Genomic DNA, 22,678 nt, shown 5'->3' on the forward strand with positions numbered 1-22,678 from the left:
TTAACCTCTTGATGAAACTCTTAAAAAGGGAACATTTACACACAGAGAATTACTGATACTCAAGTCTCCCTGTCTTTGAAATCACAGCATTAAGACTTGACTATACTGTGATGTCATCGAGTAACATTGTTTTCAATTTACAATGCTAAATTAGTGACTCGTACATTTGTTTGAAATATTCCAAAAAAAAAAAAAAATTTGTTAGATGTAATAAAAATGGCAATGACAAGATCAGATGAATTCTGTGTTTTCTATATCTTAGGGTGATTTTGCTCTTGTTTTTTTTATCCTATTTGCAAATTGTTTTTTTTCTCACATTCAGTCAGACAGCCCAAAATATAAAAGAAGCAAGCTTTTAAAATATTTTCTCCCCTGCGTGTCTAAATGTCTTGTGTAAGTTGTTTTATTCACAGTGCTCATTTAATATTTATGTTTTTGTTTTTTTCTATTTCGAAGTAATTGGCTGTATCAGTTTGTTACAGAAGTGTTGATGACACCCAAATTTTAAACTGTAGAGGGTTACCCTGAAGAATTCAGCATTGGAGTTGTCGCAGCTCTGTTATTTCCAAAATTAATCATATGCATTTTTAATTAGTACAACATTTATACAGATAATTTTACTCTTGTTGAAAAAACAGGTTTGATGTATTCTCAGACAGTAAATGAAACCTCTGTGTCGTGTTCCTGAAGGCTGTTTCAGTGTAAAAGAAATAACAGTTTATTTTGTATTAGATAGATAGATAGATAGATAGATAGATAGATAGATAGATGTTAAAAGCTGTTGATGATTGTGTGCACATGTGGGACGGACTTAAGGCTGGAAGAGAAACAGAAAACGTAAAGTATAAAGTATGGTTTTCTGAATGTATTTTGATAGACATTATATTTGTGTCACACAGATGTCCTGGCCCTCTTCAGTAACAGTTCTCCTCAAAAGGGCAAGATGTGCCAAAACACTTAGCTTAAATGCTTACTTAAGTCAAAACATAATTATGAAATAATTTAACAACTTAATGTAACTGTGCACTTGTATGGGTTAAAGCTGGAAGCAAGAAATAGTGTAAAGCTATTAAAAAAAATAAAAAATAATAGTTTTTTAACATACAATATGAATGTAACTGTACTATATATTTATGACACATATATATAAATAAAACCATGAGCCAGTTCTAATTGACCCAGTCCCTCAAGATAAGGTTCATTTTTATTGCAGTGAAAATTCTGAGCCCTGCGGCAGGGTGGCAGCTGTTTTCTTTCTCCCCATAATCATAATCCTCGTCTTTATTTTCCATACCCGACTCGCGTGCCATCGAGATTAATTTTACACATTAAAAGTGAGTGGGCCTTCCTTCTTTCGTCTATTTTAGAAATACAGTTTGTACCGGATAATTTTTGAGTATAACTGACATCCAGTGCCAACATTCAGTACCTATACAGGAAGTACAGCCATTTCTCTAGTGGGTGTGAATTGGTGAAGAGCAGCTTGTAATTTCATCCCTTCAGATTCAAGTAGTAAATGTTGTTTTTAACCACTTTAACCATAACGTCACTCTATCCCTAACATTAATCAAGGGCATTAATTCTCTGACTTTAACCACAGGCTAATTACAGTTTATCTGCCATAACTACAAACTTTCACTAACATTTAGCAAACTGTACTACTGGGCAGACATTGTAGAAAGAAATAAACAGTCGTCACTGAACTTTAATGATTTTATCAATAAATGTAATGCAGTTTTGCATACCTGTGTAATATTCTTAGTATAGTTGTATGGGTTGCTTATCCATAGGCAGTGTATTATCCACAGTAAATATCAGTTGGCATGCTCCCAGTTTGGAGAAGCAGCAGGAGTGTCGACACAGAAGCAATTTACTGCCATGAATAGGATGCAGCAGCAAAACTTTTCTTTTTCTTTTGCCACCTAAAAAAGTCCCACTTAAAAAAAATCTACAACAGTTCAAGTGTAAACTATATTTGTGCTTTGTCTTTCCGTCAGACAGCCTGTTCCGTCGGCTTCAGTTCCCCATCTATGCTCCCTTCACAGCCACCAGACGTCATTGACAAACGGTCATTTGGCTTGCTGAACACAGGACCTTCTGGTCTGCCGCTGCCTTGAACAGTTAGTTAGTTTGCATTGTTGTGTGATTATGGTGAATCTGAACTGACCCTTTTAAATGCCAAAGTCACACAATAACACAAACAAATCGTTTCAGGCAGTGGTAGAGCAGCAGCTCTTGTGTTCAGCAATATTAAATTGTTGTTTTTCCTCAGTGGAGTCTGGCTGTGAAGAGAGCAATAGAACGGCTTCAGGTCCCTGTCGGATATCGCTGTCAGGCAGCTCGATAAAGCAGCGAAAATATTCTTAATATAACATATACTCAAACTGATATTGATATTTTTTAGGTGGGCCTCTTTTAAGTGGCTAAAATATGTTTTACTGCGCCCTTGTCCACAGCAGACTGCTTAGCTTCTGTGCCGGACTCTAGCCTGCTTCTTCAAAGTGGGAGCATGCCGACTGACATCTACTGAATGTAATACACTAACCATGGATAAGTACCTCATACAACTCCACTTCAAAATATCCAAATATTCCTGTAATGTTTTGTCTGGAGATTCAGTTGCTCCTTTAGACTCAGAATATCACTGAGTATTTGCATCTTTTCAAATCAGTGACAAGGTTTCTGTCGAAGGATTCATCTTGACATGCTGAGAACATTTATGACCGTCCAAAAGGCTGTGTCTGTTGACTTAACCTTAGAGGGACACCTTTGGAACTCTCCTCTTTAAATGTGAGAGAAGGACCACATTTTCAACAGCAGCTTACAGGGTCCCATTGTGCTCAGGAAGGGCAAATGTGTGTCATGTGATGCTCAGAAGATTCAAAAATATCCTGCAGATAAATTCATCCCCCTTTCTTGTTTTTCCTCTCCATTTTTTAAATGGCAGATTTAACCTTGCAGCATGAAAAAGCTTGTCTGTGGTTTATACTTTTGGACACAATGCCACCTACTGGACTTTGCACATTATTATCAAAACATTAAAAGAGAACATTCAAACCTGAATGGGCCAAATGCAGCCGGTGATGGGGTGTTGGGTGGCTCACCCGGCCATTTTCTAACTTAAAATGAAAAAAAGAAAACCCTCAGCAGAGGTCTGGTGCTATGCCTTGCATGTTCTCCAACCCTAGAAATGCCCATGCATACACCTGACCAGTGCAGGGCTGCTGCGACTGGCCCGTGGCCTTCTGTCATTTTGCAAAAATGGCCCCCAAACAAAGCAAGTAGAGCATACCTGCTGTACACTCATCAGTGTCCACAGTTTGTTGGTATTTTTCACTGTTAAAATGTTGCTGTTGTCATGCACACTGTGCTCAATCTCAAAATCTGGGTGTCACACTTTAAATTCTTAAATTCATTTTTGTTCATGAGCTCAGGGGAATTATGTTATATTATTTAATATGAACATACCAAACAACCACAAGAGAAAAAAGTGTGTTCCACTACTGACATGATTTTCCATTTTAGGTTGTTTCGAAGAATTCACCATGGATCCTGATTCGCCAAGTAGTGAGTTTCACGTTTGTTTTTTCTTTTGCAGTTCTGGTTTTATGTGACTTTTTGTTACATAAACAGTCAAATGCAGATTTTGTTCCTGTTTTGGGTTGTGTATTTTTTTATGAATTAGTTTAGCAGTGTAAGCAAAAATCCAAGAAGTCAAAGGGGAAGGCATCATTTTCTTAGTAAGTGAGGGAAATTGGGGTGTGAAAATGTTGACAGGAATTTTGTGAGAAAATGACCAGAATTGTGTCAAGTCTGCATGTTTTGTTTTTATTACAGTTGTATCTAACTTTCTGTTTTATTTCTGTACACTGAACCCTGATGCATAAATGCAAATAAGTTTGTTTTCTCATGGAACGTCACTGTACGAGTTCAGTTAAACAATTAAGTAAAACTGTCCCATAAATCAGTTTGGATTTGGATTTGAAGTGGAGCTAAACTCAACAGGTGTTCAAAAATTACTTTGTTTATTAAGAATTATTCTGAAAATATGAATGCTAACAAAATCCACAGCTTTGCATTTTTAAACATTGCAATAGTTAGTTGTTCCAACCACATGTTTGTGGGAGTGCTCAAAGAGGAAGTTGGGGGAAGCTGGGTTACTAAACACCCAGCAGACCCCAGTGTTTACTCAGCAGTCTCCGAAGCTTACAGAAGTCCATGGCCCTCGAGTAAACCAGACTTTCTGTTTTCATCAGTGGTGTATTTCAGGAGAGAGTTCAGAGTCTTTTCAAAGGAAGCAAACTCAAGTCACATGATTTGGCTCGAGTCAGACTTGACTTGCAAATTTGAGAGCTTGAGACTTGCCTCACCAGCACATAGAGAAGACTCAACTTTGACTTGGTATTCATGACTTGAGACTTGACTTTTTGTAAATATTTGCATTTCTCTAGGTATTGATACATTTTGTTTTTGAAATATGATTAGGTGATTTCACGCGCGCAAGCCTGGCAACCTACTGGGGCGCAGTAGATGAGCAGAGGCCAGCACACGGGGCAAGGCTTAGGTTGTTAATGAAAGAAGAGAACAGCAGTATGCGAGGTCTGCAGCTCAAAAACCAGTGACATGACTACAACTTTATCTATCACTAAAAAAAAACAAGGTGTGAGAATGTGCCTTTTTAGCTCAATTATCTTATTAAATCAACAGAACTTTGAATGACTTGTGATTTGCTTGACCCGAGCAATGACTTAACTTGTCTTGTTTGACTTATAGCAGGGACTTGACTTGCTCGATTCTCACCACAGTAACTTGAGCACTGAAGGTTCAGACCTGAGACACATGTGACTCACTCCCACCTCTGGTTATTTTGAATATTTTCTACTGGAACAGATTACTTCCCAGTGTTGTGCTCAGTTACAAGAGTAGCAGATTTGGATGCAAAACTGCTCAGTCAAGAAAGAGCGTGAATGTTTAAAACTTCCTGAATGTCCCTGTTAGTACGAGAACTGAGAACAAACAACAGCAGCAGAGACAGTGTATTGATAACCTTGATTCTGTCTGTGTCTAATCATCAAAATGAAACAGTGTGCCAATTCTGGGATAAGGAACCAAAACCGCAGAAAAGGAAACAACTCTTTTCTGCATTCCTCTTCTGAAAACAGAAGTTGTTTGTGTGAGCCTATCAAGGACGGCATCATGTGATTCTGGAAGGATTTCAAAGCTGAAACCACACTGTGGTTTGGTTCAGTGTCACTTAGTAGGTGGACTAAATCCTTCCATTGATTCTGAGACAAGAGAATAAAATGTTTTTTACAAACAGAGGACGCTTCTCTCCATATTGCAGTGTCCTTTTTTGTCTGCTCCTGGGTAAGACGATCATGAGAATGATTTGCATTTTTATTTATAATTATATAGAATTCTAATTCATAGTTTTTATTTAATATACCTTACCAAACAGTTGCAAACAGGACTTTGTGTCTTTTCAGATTGCGTGTCTGCAGACAGTATCATAGCCACAGTGGGAGAAGATGTTACTCTGATATGCAACTATGACGCCAAGCAACACGGCAAGCTCTCTGTGTGCTGGGGTCGAGGAGCCATCCCCAGCAGGGGCTGTGCCAATGAGGTGATCAAGTCAGATGGGACGGCGACGATCAGCAGACTGTCAGAGCGTTACCTGTTCATGGGTAATGTTGCTGAGGGTGATGTGTCGCTGACCATCAGGCAGGTTGACGAGACTGACTCTGGGATGTATGGCTGCCGTGTGGAAATACCGGGCTGGTTCAATGATCTCAAACACCAGATGACTCTGACTGTAGTGGCAGGTAAGACCCATGTGGGTACATTTTATCTCTTGAGAGGGGGGAAAGGCATGTATGACATGTGCTACAAAATTCGAGGTTTAGTTACTGGAATTCCCCAGTGACTGTTGGATAAGATGTCCCTCATGAGACGGAGGCAACGTCAGAAGATTCTCACATTTTGCTTGATAATCGACTTAAATGATACATCGAAAGTATTATTTATTGTATTTATCTGTCAGTTGATTGAGTGTTTCAGCTGTATTAAGCACCTAAGTTAGTTTTTACGTCTTTTTAGTACGGCCTAATCCCCTGAAGGTGGAGATGAGAGAGGTGAAGGAAAGAACTGTTACTGTTCGCTGGACTCCTGTGTTTGATGGCGGCAGGCCCATCACAGCCTACAGGATTGATCTCAAGAACAAACAAAGTAAGCACAAGAAAACAATCCCAATAATCTTGATAGAATTTAAACATTTGGCAGCTGATTTTATCTTTCGAAACTATACTTTGAAGTATGCAGCATGGACCTTATCTATTCATCCCTGTTGCACAGCATCCTGGGACACCGCAGTGACAACTGAAGTCTTCAATCCTGAACTGACTCAGCTCACTTTGATGGATTTGCGTCCGGCCAAGACCTACAACCTTCGCATGTTCGCTATCAACAGTGTGGGCATGAGTGAAGCCAGCAATGTTTTGACAGTCACAACGAAAGAAGCAGGTAGCGTCAGTCATTAGTTATATATATGCAATAGTTGGAATTATGCAGAGCTGAAATAAAAAAAATGGATGATTGTTTTTCTTGCAGCACCTGAGGGTCCTCCTCTGGATATGCAGCTGGAGGCCCTCAGTCCTCACAGTATCAAAGTCGATTGGAAGGTATAGTCATAGTTTTCATAATTACCAAACTTTATTTGCAGGCACACTCAAAAACAATTTTTAAAATATTTGTTTGAAAAAAAAAAGAGATGCTCTACATAGTACCCTTTTTGCTCAGGCTTTGTGCATAGACATAGTTTAACCAAGTTATATTTCTAAAAAAAAAAAAGATGAGTGTTGAATACTTGACTTCTGAGTGTTTGTTTTCTCTTGACCAGCCTCCGAGGCTCGATCAGAGAAACGGGGTTCTTCAGAGTTACAGCATTAGCTACAGAGAGTATGACCCTGCAGGCAAACAGTTCAAAAAGTGGCAGCACATGAGTGTGCCAGCCACGCGGGAGCAAGAGAGCATCATCCTGAGCAACCTGAAGCCTTCCGCCAAATACGGCATTATTATACAGGCCAGAACAAATGCAGGAATAGGACCTGCTTCAACTGCACCTTTCTGCTCCACTCTGGATGAGGGTAAGATGGAAAACATGAGAGGATATCAAAATATGACTAGAAACATGAATTTAATTCTTATTACAATGCCGGTTTGATATCAAGTCATTTACAGAGATTGGATTTTTATTCTGTTTCAAGTTCAAAAAACGTCAACAGCGTCAACTGTCAAGTCGTCTTCCACTGCTGCCACAATTTGGATACAAGACACGACAAGTTTCACTCCAGGTATGTGACACTGATGAAACATATTCCTGAATCTCTTAATAACATTTTGAGAACTACAGAAATAAATAAAATAATTATGACGGGAAAATGTTTTTTTTTTCCTCTGTTGCAAGTTCATGCAACTTCAACAATTGAGACCGTCACTGCTGCAACAGTTTGGGGAGAAAGCACCAGAAGTATCACATCAGGTACTTCATGTGTTTCATATGGACTGTTTCTTACACGACTTTTATTTCAGATATTACATCCAAATGAACTTTATTTCAATGTAGGTCTGTCACAGACTGTGTGAATCAAAAGATGTGCCCAAATCCAAGTTAGTCTTGATCACGAGTGTTGTTATAGTATAGTGTCCCATCGGAGCATAGATGCCTTTTGCTAGATGCCACTACGCTAGACCCACTCCTACTGGCATATAAGAGTGACAGAGGCACAAACTACACTGTGCTGACTCTGCTTAACACCGTTACGAAACATCTTATGCATCCTAAAGGATACGCGAGGGTTATATTTGTGGATTTCAGTTCAGCTTTTAACAGACACATATACTCCTAAAAAGGATTATTGATCTTAACATTAAGACAGGGTCTGTCCTTTGGATCAGAGACTTTCTCAACTGCTGTCCACAGAGAGTCAGTGTCAGGGGAAGCATGTGTTATTCTATCTGATTACTAATGAATTTATGCTCAATGACAAATATTTTAGATTGTTTAGATATGCTGATGACATAGCCTTAGTTGGTCTTTTACAGCAAACAGGCCCATCGGGTGAAGCTGCCTACTTGCCCCACACTAAGGCCCTTCAAACATGGTGTCCAGTGTGACCAGGACTAAAGAATAGATTATTTGCATGAAACCAGATCTAAAGACAGCCAGTTTCACTTGATGGCCAACGTGTTGAAACTGTGGAAAATCTTTAAGTACCTTGGTACAGTTCAGGAGCTGTATTCGCAAACAGTCTAAGAACACTCTCACAGAACTTCTACCTTAGCCAAAAAACTTTTAGTAAAGAGTCCTAGCTTAGGAGTGATTTAGGAAAGTTCTCACAGCAACTCTGAGCAAGGAAGGTGCAGAAACTTTTATCTATAGTGAGGAGGTGTGGTTGACCCCGTTGCTCGGTCTGATGCATTCTTTTAACAGATGTGATTGGTTGTCAGAGACACGCCCCTTTGTGAGCCTGAATGGTGTGGACACCCAGTGGAAATGAAATGAATCTTCCGGTTGAGACAGACCCAAGTTTTCACTGCTGCACTGTTACATTTCTCCAGCTTTCCAGTACTGTGATCATTTTATTTGGGAAAAGTGTGTTTTAAGAAGCTTAAGAGTATACTATTACTGCACAATCTAGCATTTCATTTACTCACTGTTATCCAGCGTTTGGAGAACATTCCCCTCTTTGTGTTTCCACCATTTCCTCCTCTAATTAAGAAACTCCTGAGCCTCCTTGAGTCCTCCTCCCTGCTCCCTAACACTTTTTCACCTTAGGAGCACTTTTAAGGGCCAAGATGCTTTGTGAATAACTTTTATCTTTACAATGACCTGGTCCTAACTTTAAGAAAGTTTAGGAAATTCTAATAATTTACTTCAAATTTCGTCACTAGGGGCATCTCTTGGTACTAGGAACCTTTGTGAATAAGGCTCCTGGACTGTGAGCTTCCTCGGAAACACTGAGTATGTTTTCAAGAAATGCTCACAGGGACTTTATCTTCTTAGGAAACTCGGTGGCCTCTGTGTTAGCCATCAGATTTTAGAAGTAGTGTACCAAACTATGGTTGAAAGTGTTTTAATGTTTCACGTTCCTGCTTGGTACGATCACCTTAACTGTACATCCAAGAATGAACTTTCTAGGATTGTGACAGTGGCAAGTAAAATAGTTGGCAAGTGACAAAAGCCCTTGACCCAGATCTTTAAAGAAAGGACGAGGAAGAACACGAGGAGTATTTTGGCAGATAGCTCCTACCCTCTCTTCAGCCAGTTTGAGCTCTTCAACTCTGGGAGGCTCTATCGAGTCCCTCTGGTGACCAAAAATGTATTTAACCCTTTGAAATCTGAAAAAAATTGGCTTGATTTCTAGCAAAAACATAGGAGGAGGGCAATGAGCAATGAAAGAAGAAATGACCTCCCCCCCCCCCCCCCCCCAAAAAAAAAAAAGTCAAGAAATTGATAGAATAAATAAAATAAAAAACAAGACAATTATTAAGATAAAAGAGAAAGGCCTGGAAAATGATTTTAAAGATGTAATAATGATAATTATAAATATATATTCCTGGGTTTTTTTTTCTATTTTTTCCCCTATTTTTTTCTTTTAAATAATTTGTCTAAATCTATGTATGTATGTATTTATTTATTTATTTATTTATTTGAAATTTGTAGGAAATTTCTTACCAAGTTGTTCATTGCCTTCTTTCCCATGTGTTTGAAAGAAATCACACCAATTTTCTCAGGGTTCAAAGGTTTAAATACTTGTGAAAGGCGTCTGAAAGCAGCACAAGAAAAGTGATGTCACTCCAGATTTCAAAGGGTTAAGAAGTCCTCCATTCCGAGTGCCATCAGCATTCCTAACTCAACAATGTGACTGATGAGTTTTAAGCCACAGACAATGAGCTGATCTAATGTGTTTGAGTGTTTTATATACCTGGTATGTTTGTTTTATTGAATGTTTGTCTGCTTTTTACAATGTTGTCTTTTGTGTTTGGTGAGCTGAAGACAAATTTCCATTTCAATTTTTTTGTCTGTACATGACATGATGGTCACAATCTGTCTTTCTCCATAGGAAGCATGTTCAAATTCACAAAATTAAACTGAGCTGTATGAAAAAGATCTGTTTTTCTTTGCTAAACATTTCTACTGTTTGTCTCCAAGTGCCCCCGGATCCCCCAGTGATTGAGTTAGAGGAGGTCAAAGACAATACAATTTCCCTCTTATGGACCCCTGGGTTTGACGGTGACAGCCCCATCACTGGCTATTACCTGGAGTATAAAGCAGTGAATGGTATGAGGAGTAATGCTAATTCACTTGTTGCCAGTTAACTGTAATTTAAATGCAAAATCTAAACTCTATTATGTAAAATATTTTTTTCTTCCACAGCCTCATGGGATTACGTAAAGACAGTTGTTAACTTCTGCCCCAACGAGACGGACGCTACAATAATAGAGATAAATCCCTCAACATACAACATCCGCATGTTTGCCAAGAACAGCGTGGGCACCAGTAAAGCCAGCAATGTCCTCACTATCACCACCGGAGAAGCAGGTGTTGTTTCTCGATGCCTCCTGTTTTATTATTCTCTCCATCTCCATTGTATTTGGCTGTGGTACATCAGGCAGTCAGAGCAGGGCCGGGGCTTTCATTCCTTAACTCTTTATTCAAGCATGGTTTTTTTTTGACACTGTGGGTCATTAGTTCAAGCAGTGGCCCTTATACACACTCAGCAGGGCAGCCAAAAAATATAAATGAACTCAACACAATGGCAGTTCCTTAGAGAACAGGAAACGCACCTTATATGGCCGTATATGCTCTCAGATTGGGTCTTTTGATAGATGTATTGTTTTTGCATGTTTAGCAGTTTTCTGAAGAACAACACTTGAAGAACTTCCTCTTAGCTACTTTCCTTTGTGGGTGTCTGACAGGTCATCACAGGGTTGACCCTCACACGACCATATCAACTGACACCCATGCTGCTGTAAGTATGAAACCAAGGACTTCGGTGACAAACATTGTGGATATGAACAACAAATCATGAGACTATGTTGAAGTTTGTGTTACAGGGTTCACTCATACACTCACAGGAAGTTGGCTACAGAATCTTAGTATTACAGCCCACAAATTTACTGCGTGTTTGAGTCAGGGACACTCATCATCAATGGTGGGACAAGAAGTCTGATCATTTACTGAAGTAAAAAGTATAAGCATCAAAATATACTTAAAGGACCAAAAGAAAAAGTACCCATTATGCAGAACAGCCCATTTCAGAATCATATGTAGCCTATTGGATTGTATTTATTGATGCATTAAAGTGTTAGTAACACTAAAGTTTAAACTCAACTCAACTTTATTTATATAGCACCTTTCATTCAAACATGCAGCCCAAAGTGCTTCACATGGCAAAATTAGTGACACAGACACAAAATAATGAAATATTAAACAAAGCAAACCAACCAAAACAGAACAAACTAACAAAAAAGATGATTAAATAAAGTAAATAAATACATAAAATAGAATAAAAATGAACAGGAGAGACAAAAGAAGGTAAAAACCAGTGGTTAAAACTTAAAAATCACAAAAGTTAGCAGTTAGCTGCTGAACATAAGTTAGCATCTAGCTGGGTGTAATTTCTTAGGTGTAATGTTAGGTGGAGACCAAACCAGAGCAAAAAGGCAAGTAAATATTGGAACCACATTCATGAGATAGCCAGATACATGCCTCCAACTGAATGCTAATCTTTCTCTGTGTTGTTTACTAACTAATTAGCCAGAAACAACATAAGCTGGTGAGCTTGTTTTGATGTTCTGCCCCCTAGTGGCAAAAAGCTGTTAATGTAACTTTAACATTTACAACAGTAAATACATATTGTATCTCCAGTGAAGGTAATGTTGAAAATCCTTTCTGTTAGGCAAGCATTAAGGAAAATCAAAGTGGTCACCTAGCAGCCATCGTAGTGCCATTGGTTCTGGTGGCGTTGGCTGTTGCCGTAGTAACCACATGGCAACTTCGACGTAAGTATTCCCGTCATAGTAAACACAACAAGTCCGTCATGATTTCCTCCTTTAACTTGATTCTCACACTTCATGTTCATATAGGAATAAAACAGAAAAAGGGCAGCCTGAACATGTGAGTGGTTTGTAACATCTATATAAAGAGTTAGACCAATTAAAATAATTGTAACTGCCTCTAATATATTGAACCATAACTTTTTCTTTTCAGGTGGCTGACCAATGGAGCGCTGCGTTACAGAGGCTCTGATTCACTACAAGAGTTGTAAAACTCTGAGTTACTCCACATATTAGCCTGCAGCGAGGTGGAAATTCACAAATAAGCAGTCAATTTTAGCAAAAATAAGATTATACTGTATATAATTCTGTTTGTCATGTCATGGAGGGAGGGGAGGAGCTAAATCTTCACCTGTGTGTTGAGTTGATTCAAACTAACCAAAGGGTAATAAAGGTGACACTTTATTTGGATAGTCTGCCCACAGATGGTTTATATGGTGCGTGTAACACTTCAGAAGTTTATTAGTATATCTGATAATTCACTACATGTTCTCAGAATAATTTATCGAATTTGAACTATTCACTTAACTTATGCTGCAGAGTTCTAGTGAATAGTTCGAGTGCAGCTGAATTATTCTGACAATATGTAGTCATGTTCATCAACTGTCACATATACTCTAAAGATAATCTGTTAAACATCAACAGAATAAAGTGAAATAGTTGAAAAGTTTAATCTCGGCTAATAAGATGTTGAAATGTTAAAATACTCTAAACTATCTGTGGGTGGACTATCGCAATAAAGTGTCACCAAAATGTATACTTTATTACTCACTAAAGAAGCTCTAAAGGCCCATACTTTCAACAATTTCTTGATTCTACTTTTTGTATCAGTTTATTTGTCATTTTTGTTGTTGTTCTCTCTCTAACAACATCTCTGTTGTTTACAATTTTATAACCATAAACAAAATTAAATGACTCATTACATGGTACCATATCTTTGCTATTTTCCTTTATGGTTATAATCTTACCCTTCCACTACATGTACTTTTTCCCCTTTCATTTATGTGACTCACGACCATATCACATAGTATGGAGTACAAACATCACTTGAAATTACAAAACAATGGCACACAGCATGGCTAAAGTACAACAAATTTTAACAGAGGAAGGACATTCTTCAAAAAAGCACCTATTTTACAAATTACTTTGGGCTTATCTGATTGTAATGAAATTAATTTTAGTTTTTTTCTTCTCAAAAATCAAAATATGTCTGAAAATAGACATGAACACAAATCCAACATATTTTGCCTTTTGCAACAACTCACCTGTGTGGAAGTGGACTTTCCTCCCTCATCTACCTGAAAGCAAAAACACATCAAGGCTGCAGCCCGAGGCTGATGTGGCCTTCGGCCTGACAACCTCCATCCACCGAGTTTAATATGCAATGCTGTTTTATACAGTGTATGTAGTAGGGGGTCCCTGCTCCATCTCTCTTGCAGCTAAAGGGTCCTTGACCTCAAACACGTTGACAACCCCAGTGTAAAGTCAGTTCAAACCACAAATGCATGCACAATGAAAGGTTGTATTTGACTGCAGTGTTGGGGCAAAATTGTCAAAAAATGTAGGTTCCACATTTAAAAAATCTCTTTTCTTTAAGTTATTGAATAAATCTACAAATGGCTCCGCTGAAAAAGGTTGATTCATCACAGTAAAACAGGAGCCTACACTTAGCAGATGCACAAATACCGAGTAACTGGTGTTATTTACTAATTAATCAGTTATTTTAATTAAACCCAAACAATAAACTCCGATTATTATTTGACAAAACACAATTTCTTTAAAATTTCTTACAATAAGGTACACAAAATTAGAGTAGTTACTGAGGAACTAATGAGGAACTAATGAGGAACTAATGAGTAGTTACTGAGGAACTAATGAGGAACGAATGAGGAACTAATGAGGAACTAACTATTAGTTAATGGTCAGTTCCTCAGTAACTCATGATCAAATTTCAGAGGAGTAGTTACTGAGGAACTTATGAGGAACTATTGAGTAGTTACTGAGGAACTAAGGTACACAAAATTAGAGTAGTTACTGAGGAACGAATGAGGAACTAATGAGGAACGAATGATGAACTATTGGTTAATGGTCAGTTCTTCATTAACTCATGATCAAATTTCATAGAGGGGTTAATCACGACTTAATAATTAGTGAACTAGTTACTTCATCAGTACAGAATCATTACTCAATAACCCGTCCATTAGTTAACCTTTTTATGTCCTAAAGTAAAGTGACACATAATAAGTAGTCTTTCATTACATTATCATCATCTTTACAATTAGTTCCTTAACAAATAAAATCGCAGACAACAGGATTCTTGAGAAGAGTTTTATTCATTATTTTCAGACCACATACACATTAATATGACCATCCATGTTATTCTGTATGATGATGCCTTAGAAATAAATATGATAGTGTGTCACATTTTAGGTAGGCTAAGCTTAAAGAATTTATCATGGGGGCTGCGTGTAAAGTACTATATACTGATCACACCGTTGTTCACAGTACAGTTGTTTGAGGTGCACAAAATTGAAACAAATTTGGAACTAATGAGGAACTAACTATTAGTTAATGGTCAGTTCTTCAGTAACTCCTGATCAAATTTCAGTAGTTACTGAGGAACTAATGAGGAACTAACTATTACTTAATCATTACCTACCCTTTTTGTGTACCCTAAAGTAAAGTGAGACGGTAATGATAATGGTAATGATTACTGAATCATTACCTACTCATTAGTTACTCTTTTTGTGTACCCTAAAGTAAAGTGAGACATCAAAATGAGTAGGTAATGATTTAGTACTCATTACCTACTCATATTGATGTCTCACTTTAAAATGAGTAGGTAATGAGTACTGAATCATTACCTACTCATTAGTTACTCTTTTTGTGGACCCTAAAGTAAAGTGAGACATCACAATGATTAGGTAATGATTACTGAATCATTACCTAATCATTAGTTACTCTTTTTGTGTAGCCTACCCTAAAGTAAAGTGAGACATCAAAATGAGTAGGTAGTGATTCAGTACTCATTACCTACTCATTTTGATGTCTCACTTTACTTTAAAGTACACAAAAAAGGTAGATAATGATTAAGTAACAGTCAGTTCCTCATTAGTTCCTCAGTAACTACTCCTCTGAAATTTGATCAGGACTTACTGAAGAACTGACCATTAACTAATAGTTAGTTCATCATTCATTCCAAATTTTCGGCTGATTGAGCATGTTCAGTCGGCGGCGGAGCTTGTCGATGAGAGAGATCCCTCTGACTGGCTGTTCAGGTGTTATATCCTCTTCCCTGTAGCAAGCGAATCTGCCTGTAGTGAAACCGGGGCTAACCGGTGCTTCCTCCTCAGGCTCCACTTCACTCAGCTGCCCGACAGATCCGCTGCTTCTTCCCACTTTAACCTCAATAACAAACCGGAGCTAGCTGGGAGCGGCTAGCGGAGCGTTAGCCGCAGCATGACCGGAGGGAAGCAGCCAGTTAGCCTCCGCTAGACTACCAGCTAACGTTAGCCCCGGCTCTCCGTTTGGATCCAACCGGAGCACCGAGCCCTGGTTTGTTATTCAGGTTAAAGTGGGAAGAAGCAGCGGGTTTGTCGGGCAGCTGAGTGAAGTTGAGTGAAGTGGAGCCTGTGGAGGAAACACCGGGAGTGTCTGGATGTAATAGTCCTGGAAGTGCTGCGGTGCTCGGCTGCACAGATAGGAAACCCCTCGGCTGACAGGATGTATCACTCTGTCACTCCACGCTACTTTGTTGATCTCATGCATTCAACGGACTTCCGGTTTCCCTTTTTGCGTTATTTCCTTTCACGCAGGCGCAGAACGTATGTGCTACTTGGCCGTCGGATGTAGTCTTTTTTTTTCCCCCCACAACTTTATTTAAGACAGGAAGTTTACAGAATGCAGATCTTCAGCATTACACATATATGTCATATAACAGGGGCCAGGGGGGATAAGAGTTTACAAGAAAATATTAAAAATATAAAATGTTTTCTATGTGTAAACTTACATTTGTGAATGTGAAATCTTGCCAAAAGTAAGATGAGATTAATAATAAATCTTTCAATGGGTTTTGCCATATTTCTGTTAAAGTCAAAAAGTCCAAACAGCACATCCCTCCAAAACAGCTTAAATTATTTTTTAATATTGTCCACAATAAAATTACAAATATCACTCCAGAGTCTTTTGACAATGGGGCAGTGCCAAAATAAATGAGTAACAGTTTCAAGCGTTGGGTGTAGTCTTTGTGGTGTGTTCAAATGCAACTGACACAGGGTGACGTGAGGCGACGTAGACGATGCAACAGTTGGCTTTTGTTGCCGCTAGTTCTTTGATGTCGGTTTGTTGTGTCAGCACCTTGTACAGAATAACATGGATGGTCATATTAATGTGTATGTGGTCTGAAAATAATTAATTAAACTCTTCTCAAGAATCCTGCTGTCTGTGATTTTATTTGTTAATGAACTAATTGTAAAGATGATGATAATGTAATGAAAGACTACTTATTATGTGTCACTTTACTTTAGGACATAAAAAGGTTAACTAATGGACGGGTTATTGAGTAATGATTCTGTACTGATGAAGTAACTAGTTCACTAATTATTAAGTCGTGATTAACCCCTCTGTGAAATTTGATCATGAGTTAATGAAGAACTGACCATTAACCAATAGTTAGTTCCTCATTAGTTTCTCAGTAGCTACTCCTCTGAAATTTGATCAGGGCTTACTGAAGAACTGACCATTAACTAATAGTTAGTTCCTCATTAACTACTCCTCTGAAATTTGATCATGAGTTAATGAAGAACTGACCATTAACTAATAGTTAGTTCATCATTAGTTCCTCATTAGTCCCTCAGTAACTACTCTAATTTTATGTACCTTAGTTCCTCAGTGACTACTCATTAGTTCATCATTCGTTCCTCAGTAACTACTCTTATTTTGTGTAGCTTAGTTCCTCAGTAACTACTCTTTCGTTCCTCATTAGTTCCTCATTCGTTCCTCATTAGTTTCCCAGTAACTACTCTAATTTTGTGTAGCTTAGTTCCTCAGTAACTACTCATTTGTTCCTCATTAGTTCCTCATTAGTTACTCATTTGTTCCTCATTAGTTCCTCATTAGTTCATCAGTAACTACTCTAATTTTGTGTACCGTAGTTCCTCAGTAACTACTCATTAGTTCCTCATTAGTTCATCAGTAACTACTCTAATTTTGTGTACCGTAGTTCCTCAGTAACTACTCATTAGTTCCTCATTAGTTTCCCAGTAACTACTCTAATTTTGTGTAGCTTAGTTCCTCAGTAACTACTCATTTGTTCCTCATTAGTTCCTCATTAGTTACTCATTCGTTCCTCATTAGTTCCTCAATAGTTCATCAGTAACTACTCTAATTTTGTGTACCGTAGTTCCTCAGTAACTACTCATTAGTTCCTCATTAGTTCATCAGTAACTACTCTAATTTTGTGTACCGTAGTTCCTCAGTAACTACTCATTAGTTCCTCATTAGTTCCCCAGTAACTACTCTAATTTTGTGTAGCTTAGTTCCTCAGTAACTACTCATTTGTTCCTCATTAGTTCCTCATTAGTTACTCATTTGTTCCTCATTAGTTCATCAGTAACTACTCTAATTTTGTGTACCGTAGTTCCTCAGTAACTACTCATTAGTTCCTCATTAGTTCCTCATTAGTTCCCCAGTAACTACTCTAATTTTGTGTAGCTTAGTTCCTCAGTAACTACTCATTTGTTCCTCATTAGTTCCTCATTAGTTACTCATTCGTTCCTCATTAGTTCATCAGTAACTACTCTAATTTTGTGTACCGTAGTTCCTCAGTAACTACTCATTAGTTCCTCATTAGTTCCTCATTAGCTCCCCAGTAACTACTCTAATTTTGTGTAGCTTAGTTCCTCAGTAACTACTCATTTGTCCCTCATTAGTTCCTCATTAGTTACTCATTTGTTCCTCATTAGTTACTCATTAGCTCCTCATTAGTTCATCAGTAACTACTCTAATTTTGTGTACCGTAGTTCCTCAGTAACTACTCATTAGTTCCTCATTAGTTCCTCATTAGTTCCTCAGTAACTACTTTAATTTTGTGTACCTTATTGTAAAGTGTTACCAATCTCAACTGAAACCACTCACCATCAATGTCCCTAAATAACCACAAGAGGGAGCTGGAGTCCCACCAGTGAGTTGATCTGAAGCTCTTCAGCGCTCATTCAGATCTCGCCTCATCATCGGCGTGGTCGTCCTCAGGGACAGGCACCGCAGCCAGCTGGATTTCCATCCATCTGTCCCGTAAATCTCTTAATTGTCCTAATTAAGGAGATGAGGAAGATGAGGAGATCTGATACCTCTGTAGAGCTTTGAGGCAGCTGCCTGCAAGTGAGTCTCTTCCTAATGGGGGATCACAGGGGGGGATACCCGAGCTCCTGTCTCAGCGGGGACCACATGGCACAAGAGGGATGTTTGTTTATCGCTCTTTCTAAAAAAGGCCTAGGACTCAGCCACTGATGAAGGGACTGTTGTTTCTGTTGCTTCTGCCTTCACATGCCAGAGTGTTACACTTCCTGAGAAATTGACTAATTGTCTACAGTGGTGTAAATAAGGCTCGATTATTCTTTGCAGTGGTAAGCCATCGCAAACTCAGAGCTGCTGACACACAAAGCCACACTGCGCTGTGTGACCGTGGCTTGTAAACACAACTCCACCACATCCCTCCTTTCTGGACTTCCTCTCATCTCCGGACCCCTCGCTTCCGCTGTCCGCTGCCCTTCTCCCTCTTTCCTCTGCCTCCTCACTTTGGCTTTGCTTACAAAAACACCAGAGCCTTCCGGTTCTGGTGCTTTCCTCCATCTCTACTCTTCTCCATCATCTTCTCCCTCTCCCTCCATCCACCTTCCTCTCAGTTCAAGCCGTGCTGATTACACTCCGTTAGCACTTGCGTAAACAGAGGAAAAGAGGCTAGGAAGGTTGTGGGAAGCACTGGTTGGATGACTTTGATGAGGTCGCTTTGATTGGCCACACAGCCAAAAACCAGTTTACCTCCCAGTCACCTCCACCCCCACTTTTCTTAGTTCCCCTTGGACCATGCCTGCCACCCGTTAACCACACAAGGCAACAAACCAGTAGTCAATACAACAAGTTGGGACACAAATGGAAACAGCTGATCTCGCTTAACAATATGTCATCGCCCAAACAATTTTGTCACCTCATTCACAACATGGCTCCCCTGCCCTCTTCAAACATCTTTTGCTGAGATCAAACATCCATTAAGGCAACAACACAACGCTCTTTATGTAAGCCACGAACCAGAGCTGTGTCAGCTGTATCTGGTAAAGGCTTCAGTGTGAGACTGCAGGTGGGAGATTGAGGCAGAAGGAGGGGAGTGTTTGGTCATAATAATGGCAGTATTAGTAGTAGGGACAGAGTTAGTGCTGTAATAAATCATGCACTATGGCTCTGGCCACATCAAGGCACCAGCACTCAGGAAGTGGAGACCCTGATCGGTACCACACACACCAAAGGCTGAGCTCAACAGGAGGGGCTGGTCTCCAGGCCTTGTTGCCCCAGAACGGATGCACGGCCCTGGGCCTAAGGAGCTGCCAGATGTTGGCCCTTCTGGAGCGCCTTATGAGAGTATTGAATAGAACAGAAATTGGGCAGTTTGGGAAAGCATGCACAGGGCTGGGGTAGGGCCTATTTGCTGATGAAAGACATACTAATTGAATCAAGTCTTTATCCAAACCCCCCGCAAACTACGGCAGCTCGCAGGGAACTTTTCATCTTGTCGGAGCTATAGCATGCCTCTCAATGTGTGAATGAAAACAAGTAGCAATCCTGAAATCAGATCCAGTTTTGTGTGAGCTGTGAAAAAACAAACCAAAAAAAAGGAAATTACAATGATTGAAAACAAACTTGTTGGGAACGATCTAAACCCCCCCCCCCCCCTTGAAATTTCCTTCATTCATGATGAGAGCCGTCAGTGCATTTGTGTGTGTGTTGATGTGATCTGATTAGCCAACCTGAGCCAGATGGAAGGCAGCGCACATGTTTGAAGGTCAGACATAACAGTTACCATGGAGACATCACCAAGTAGACCAAGTAAACCAAGTACAACATTATACTGCACTGTTGCTTTCCCAGAGGGACCTGCAGCAGCCTGTGTGTATGTGTGTGCATGTGTGTGTGTGCTTGTGCACATTGGTGTGTATCTTCATGGCTGTGCAAGTGTGTGTACAGTATACGAGCATTTGTCTGGCAGTTTCAATTAACACTCAGCACTCTGCTTTTGAGCATCTACAAAGGCATTAAAATTCATTTTCAGATTAGTTCTTAAAGCTCCTCAATCCTATAACCAGACAAATTACGTACAAGTTAAACAAAAAAAAACAAAAAACAACAACATGAGAAAACTCTTTAAAAATCTGTGAACAAAATACTTTTATAAGTTGTTTGAAGAAATCCTGCTGGCTTTTGTTTTGCTTTTAACTAACAGTTTTTTGGATAAATGTAACTGCTTGCTTTTAAACTAAAAGCTTAATCTGTGGCTGCATAAAGATGCCCAGTATTTGTCTCTGTGCAAACTGAACATAATGTGCAGATTTATCATAGCACGTTATTATTGAGCAGATCTTGAACTAAGTGGTAAATTTCAACCTTCTCGGAGGTCTAAGTTTCCATAGAAACACACAAGACTTTATATTGATGTAGCGAGTTTATCAAATGCTAGAGAAGGAAAAAAATGCATTTGGCAGCCAGTCATTGAGGACAGAAATAGCTATACTGACATGCTTGTTGCCTCCCTTTGCACACCCATAATCCTTAATGCTTGCAGATATTTCCATAAACGTTTGAACATCCAAAACCATATCTTGTACGATTCATATCACACGTCACCTCTCATTCAGGCAGCATTAAGTGTCAGAGCTTTGAACAGAGGCACGGGTCTTAATCTGTTTAAATGTGCTTCCTTCTCGGCGCTAACACCACTGACTTTTGCTTTTTTATACACCTGCCCAGAGGCAAGTTCTAGTAAGGAGAGGCGTCAAATTGGAAGACCTCCATCGTCCTGGCAGCTGAACACAGTGGAAGTCTTGGATCTGTTCAGGGGATTGGACCAGCTGAGCTCTGCCATGAAGACAAGTGGCTGGCGCTGTTGAATGGGAGAGAGAGTGTGGAGGGATGGAGGGAGAGGGGGCAATGTAGAGGAGGGAGGGAGGGATGGAGGGAGGGAGAGGTAATCACATCAGGGGATTAGTGGCTGTTATTAATGGAGGATAAGGCTCTTTGCTGTCACTCTCTCACACACACGCAAACACACATGCACACAAAGCTGCACGTATACACCTCTAACAAGTATCTATCTATCTATCTATCTATCTATCTATCTATCTATCTATCTACTTGTCTGTCACAGTAATTCAATTACATAGCTGCCTCTCCTCTCCTCGTACGACCCCTGGCCTACGGCAATGCGTTATGATTTTGGTTTGTAATATTCTCGCTACCTACTTCATGAGGGAGACAAATGATCTGCTCCTGTGTGCAAATCTGTGTGTGTGTGTGTGTGTGTGTGTGTGTGTGTGTGTGTGTGTGTGTGTGTGTGTGTGTGTTTGCGTGCTGGCATGCCACCCCTTGAAAGATGGCCATTCAGTGGTGAACAAACAAGACATTTGTCTAAAGTCTTGCATCACCTCGGGGAAGACTCTGTGGAAATGTGCTTTGCCAGGTTATCTTTCGCTGTTATTTTCAGTCTCCCTGTGACTCACAGGATCCAAACTTCACGGCAGGATTTGCGGAAGAAAAAAAAAAAAAGGAATCTTTTCGACACCTGTCTGTCATTTGTGCCACATACGCTGAAACATAATTTGACACTCTGTCGAGCCTGTTTCTTCACTCCAATGCCTACACACATGAATTAACAATGTACACATACATACACAAATGGCACTCTGACAATGCCGGTGTGTGAAAGGAGATCACAGGCTAGTGGTGTGGACTTTTTAAGCTCGCATAAAGCCAAACACACACACGCATAACACACATGCATAGGCAGATGACAGTCACAATGGCCTCTCAGTGAGAAGATGTATGGGCCCGGGCTAAAGAGGCACATTTGCAGGCTCTTTCATAAGTGAGAATTCGCCTCAGCCCTAGCAGAGAGCCACAAAGACACCAGCATCCCACCGTGAGCCGCAGACACAGCTGCACCGCAGTTTCATCATCTGAATGGAGTTTCACAGCAGTGGCAAGGAAACCAAAGTCCCCGAGCCCTATCATATCACCGGAGGACCCTGGAGGTGCAGCGGTGTGTCAGAGATGCTCAGAGAAAGCGAGGAGAAACTGGAGGGAAGGATGGAGGGAGTTGGAGGAGCAGACAGCTGTTCCTTTTGGCCAAGCAGAGATGCAGCAATGAAATATAGATTGAGGACTGTGGACTTGATGTTTTGTCTTTGCTTCCTTTTTTTTGGAAAACCTTACATGAGATGAAGCAGAGCAACTTAACTTGTGCCTGAAACTTCTTCACAGGTGTTGAATTAAGATTTAGTGACTTAAATAAATT

At 39.6% G+C, this 22,678-nt stretch overlaps 1 protein-coding gene across 1 annotated transcript; it reads left to right on the top strand.

The window, feature by feature from the left end:
* The first annotated feature begins 5,207 nt into the window (after positions 1-5,207).
* On the top strand, positions 5,208-13,052 carry LOC117260593 (uncharacterized). The gene is made up of 14 exons (XM_033632581.2): positions 5,208-5,367; positions 5,487-5,825; positions 6,100-6,228; positions 6,355-6,522; positions 6,610-6,680; positions 6,899-7,145; positions 7,266-7,352; positions 7,466-7,540; positions 10,214-10,342; positions 10,439-10,603; positions 10,981-11,033; positions 11,964-12,066; positions 12,151-12,181; positions 12,275-13,052. The coding sequence occupies exons 1-14, from the start codon at positions 5,304-5,306 to the stop codon at positions 12,330-12,332; spliced, it is 1,719 nt and encodes a 572-aa protein (XP_033488472.2). The 5' UTR covers positions 5,208-5,303; the 3' UTR covers positions 12,333-13,052.
* The last annotated feature ends 9,626 nt before the right edge of the window (positions 13,053-22,678 follow it).

The sequence above is a fragment of the Epinephelus lanceolatus genome, chromosome 7 (assembly GCF_041903045.1).
Source record: "Epinephelus lanceolatus isolate andai-2023 chromosome 7, ASM4190304v1, whole genome shotgun sequence".
Classification (NCBI taxonomy): Eukaryota; Metazoa; Chordata; class Actinopteri; order Perciformes; family Serranidae; genus Epinephelus; species Epinephelus lanceolatus.

What these genes read in the sequence shown, in the direction of transcription:
- LOC117260593 (XM_033632581.2), top strand. Translation starts at nt 5,304, where the DNA reads ATGTTTTTTACAAACAGAGGACGCTTCTCTCCATATTGCAGTGTCCTT. An exon ending in CACGACAAGTTTCACTCCAG is followed by an intron (nt 7,353 to 7,465) that starts GTATGTGACACT and finishes CTCTGTTGCAAG; the next exon opens with TTCATGCAACTTCAACAATT. An exon ending in CAACTGACACCCATGCTGCT is followed by an intron (nt 11,034 to 11,963) that starts GTAAGTATGAAA and finishes CCTTTCTGTTAG; the next exon opens with GCAAGCATTAAGGAAAATCA.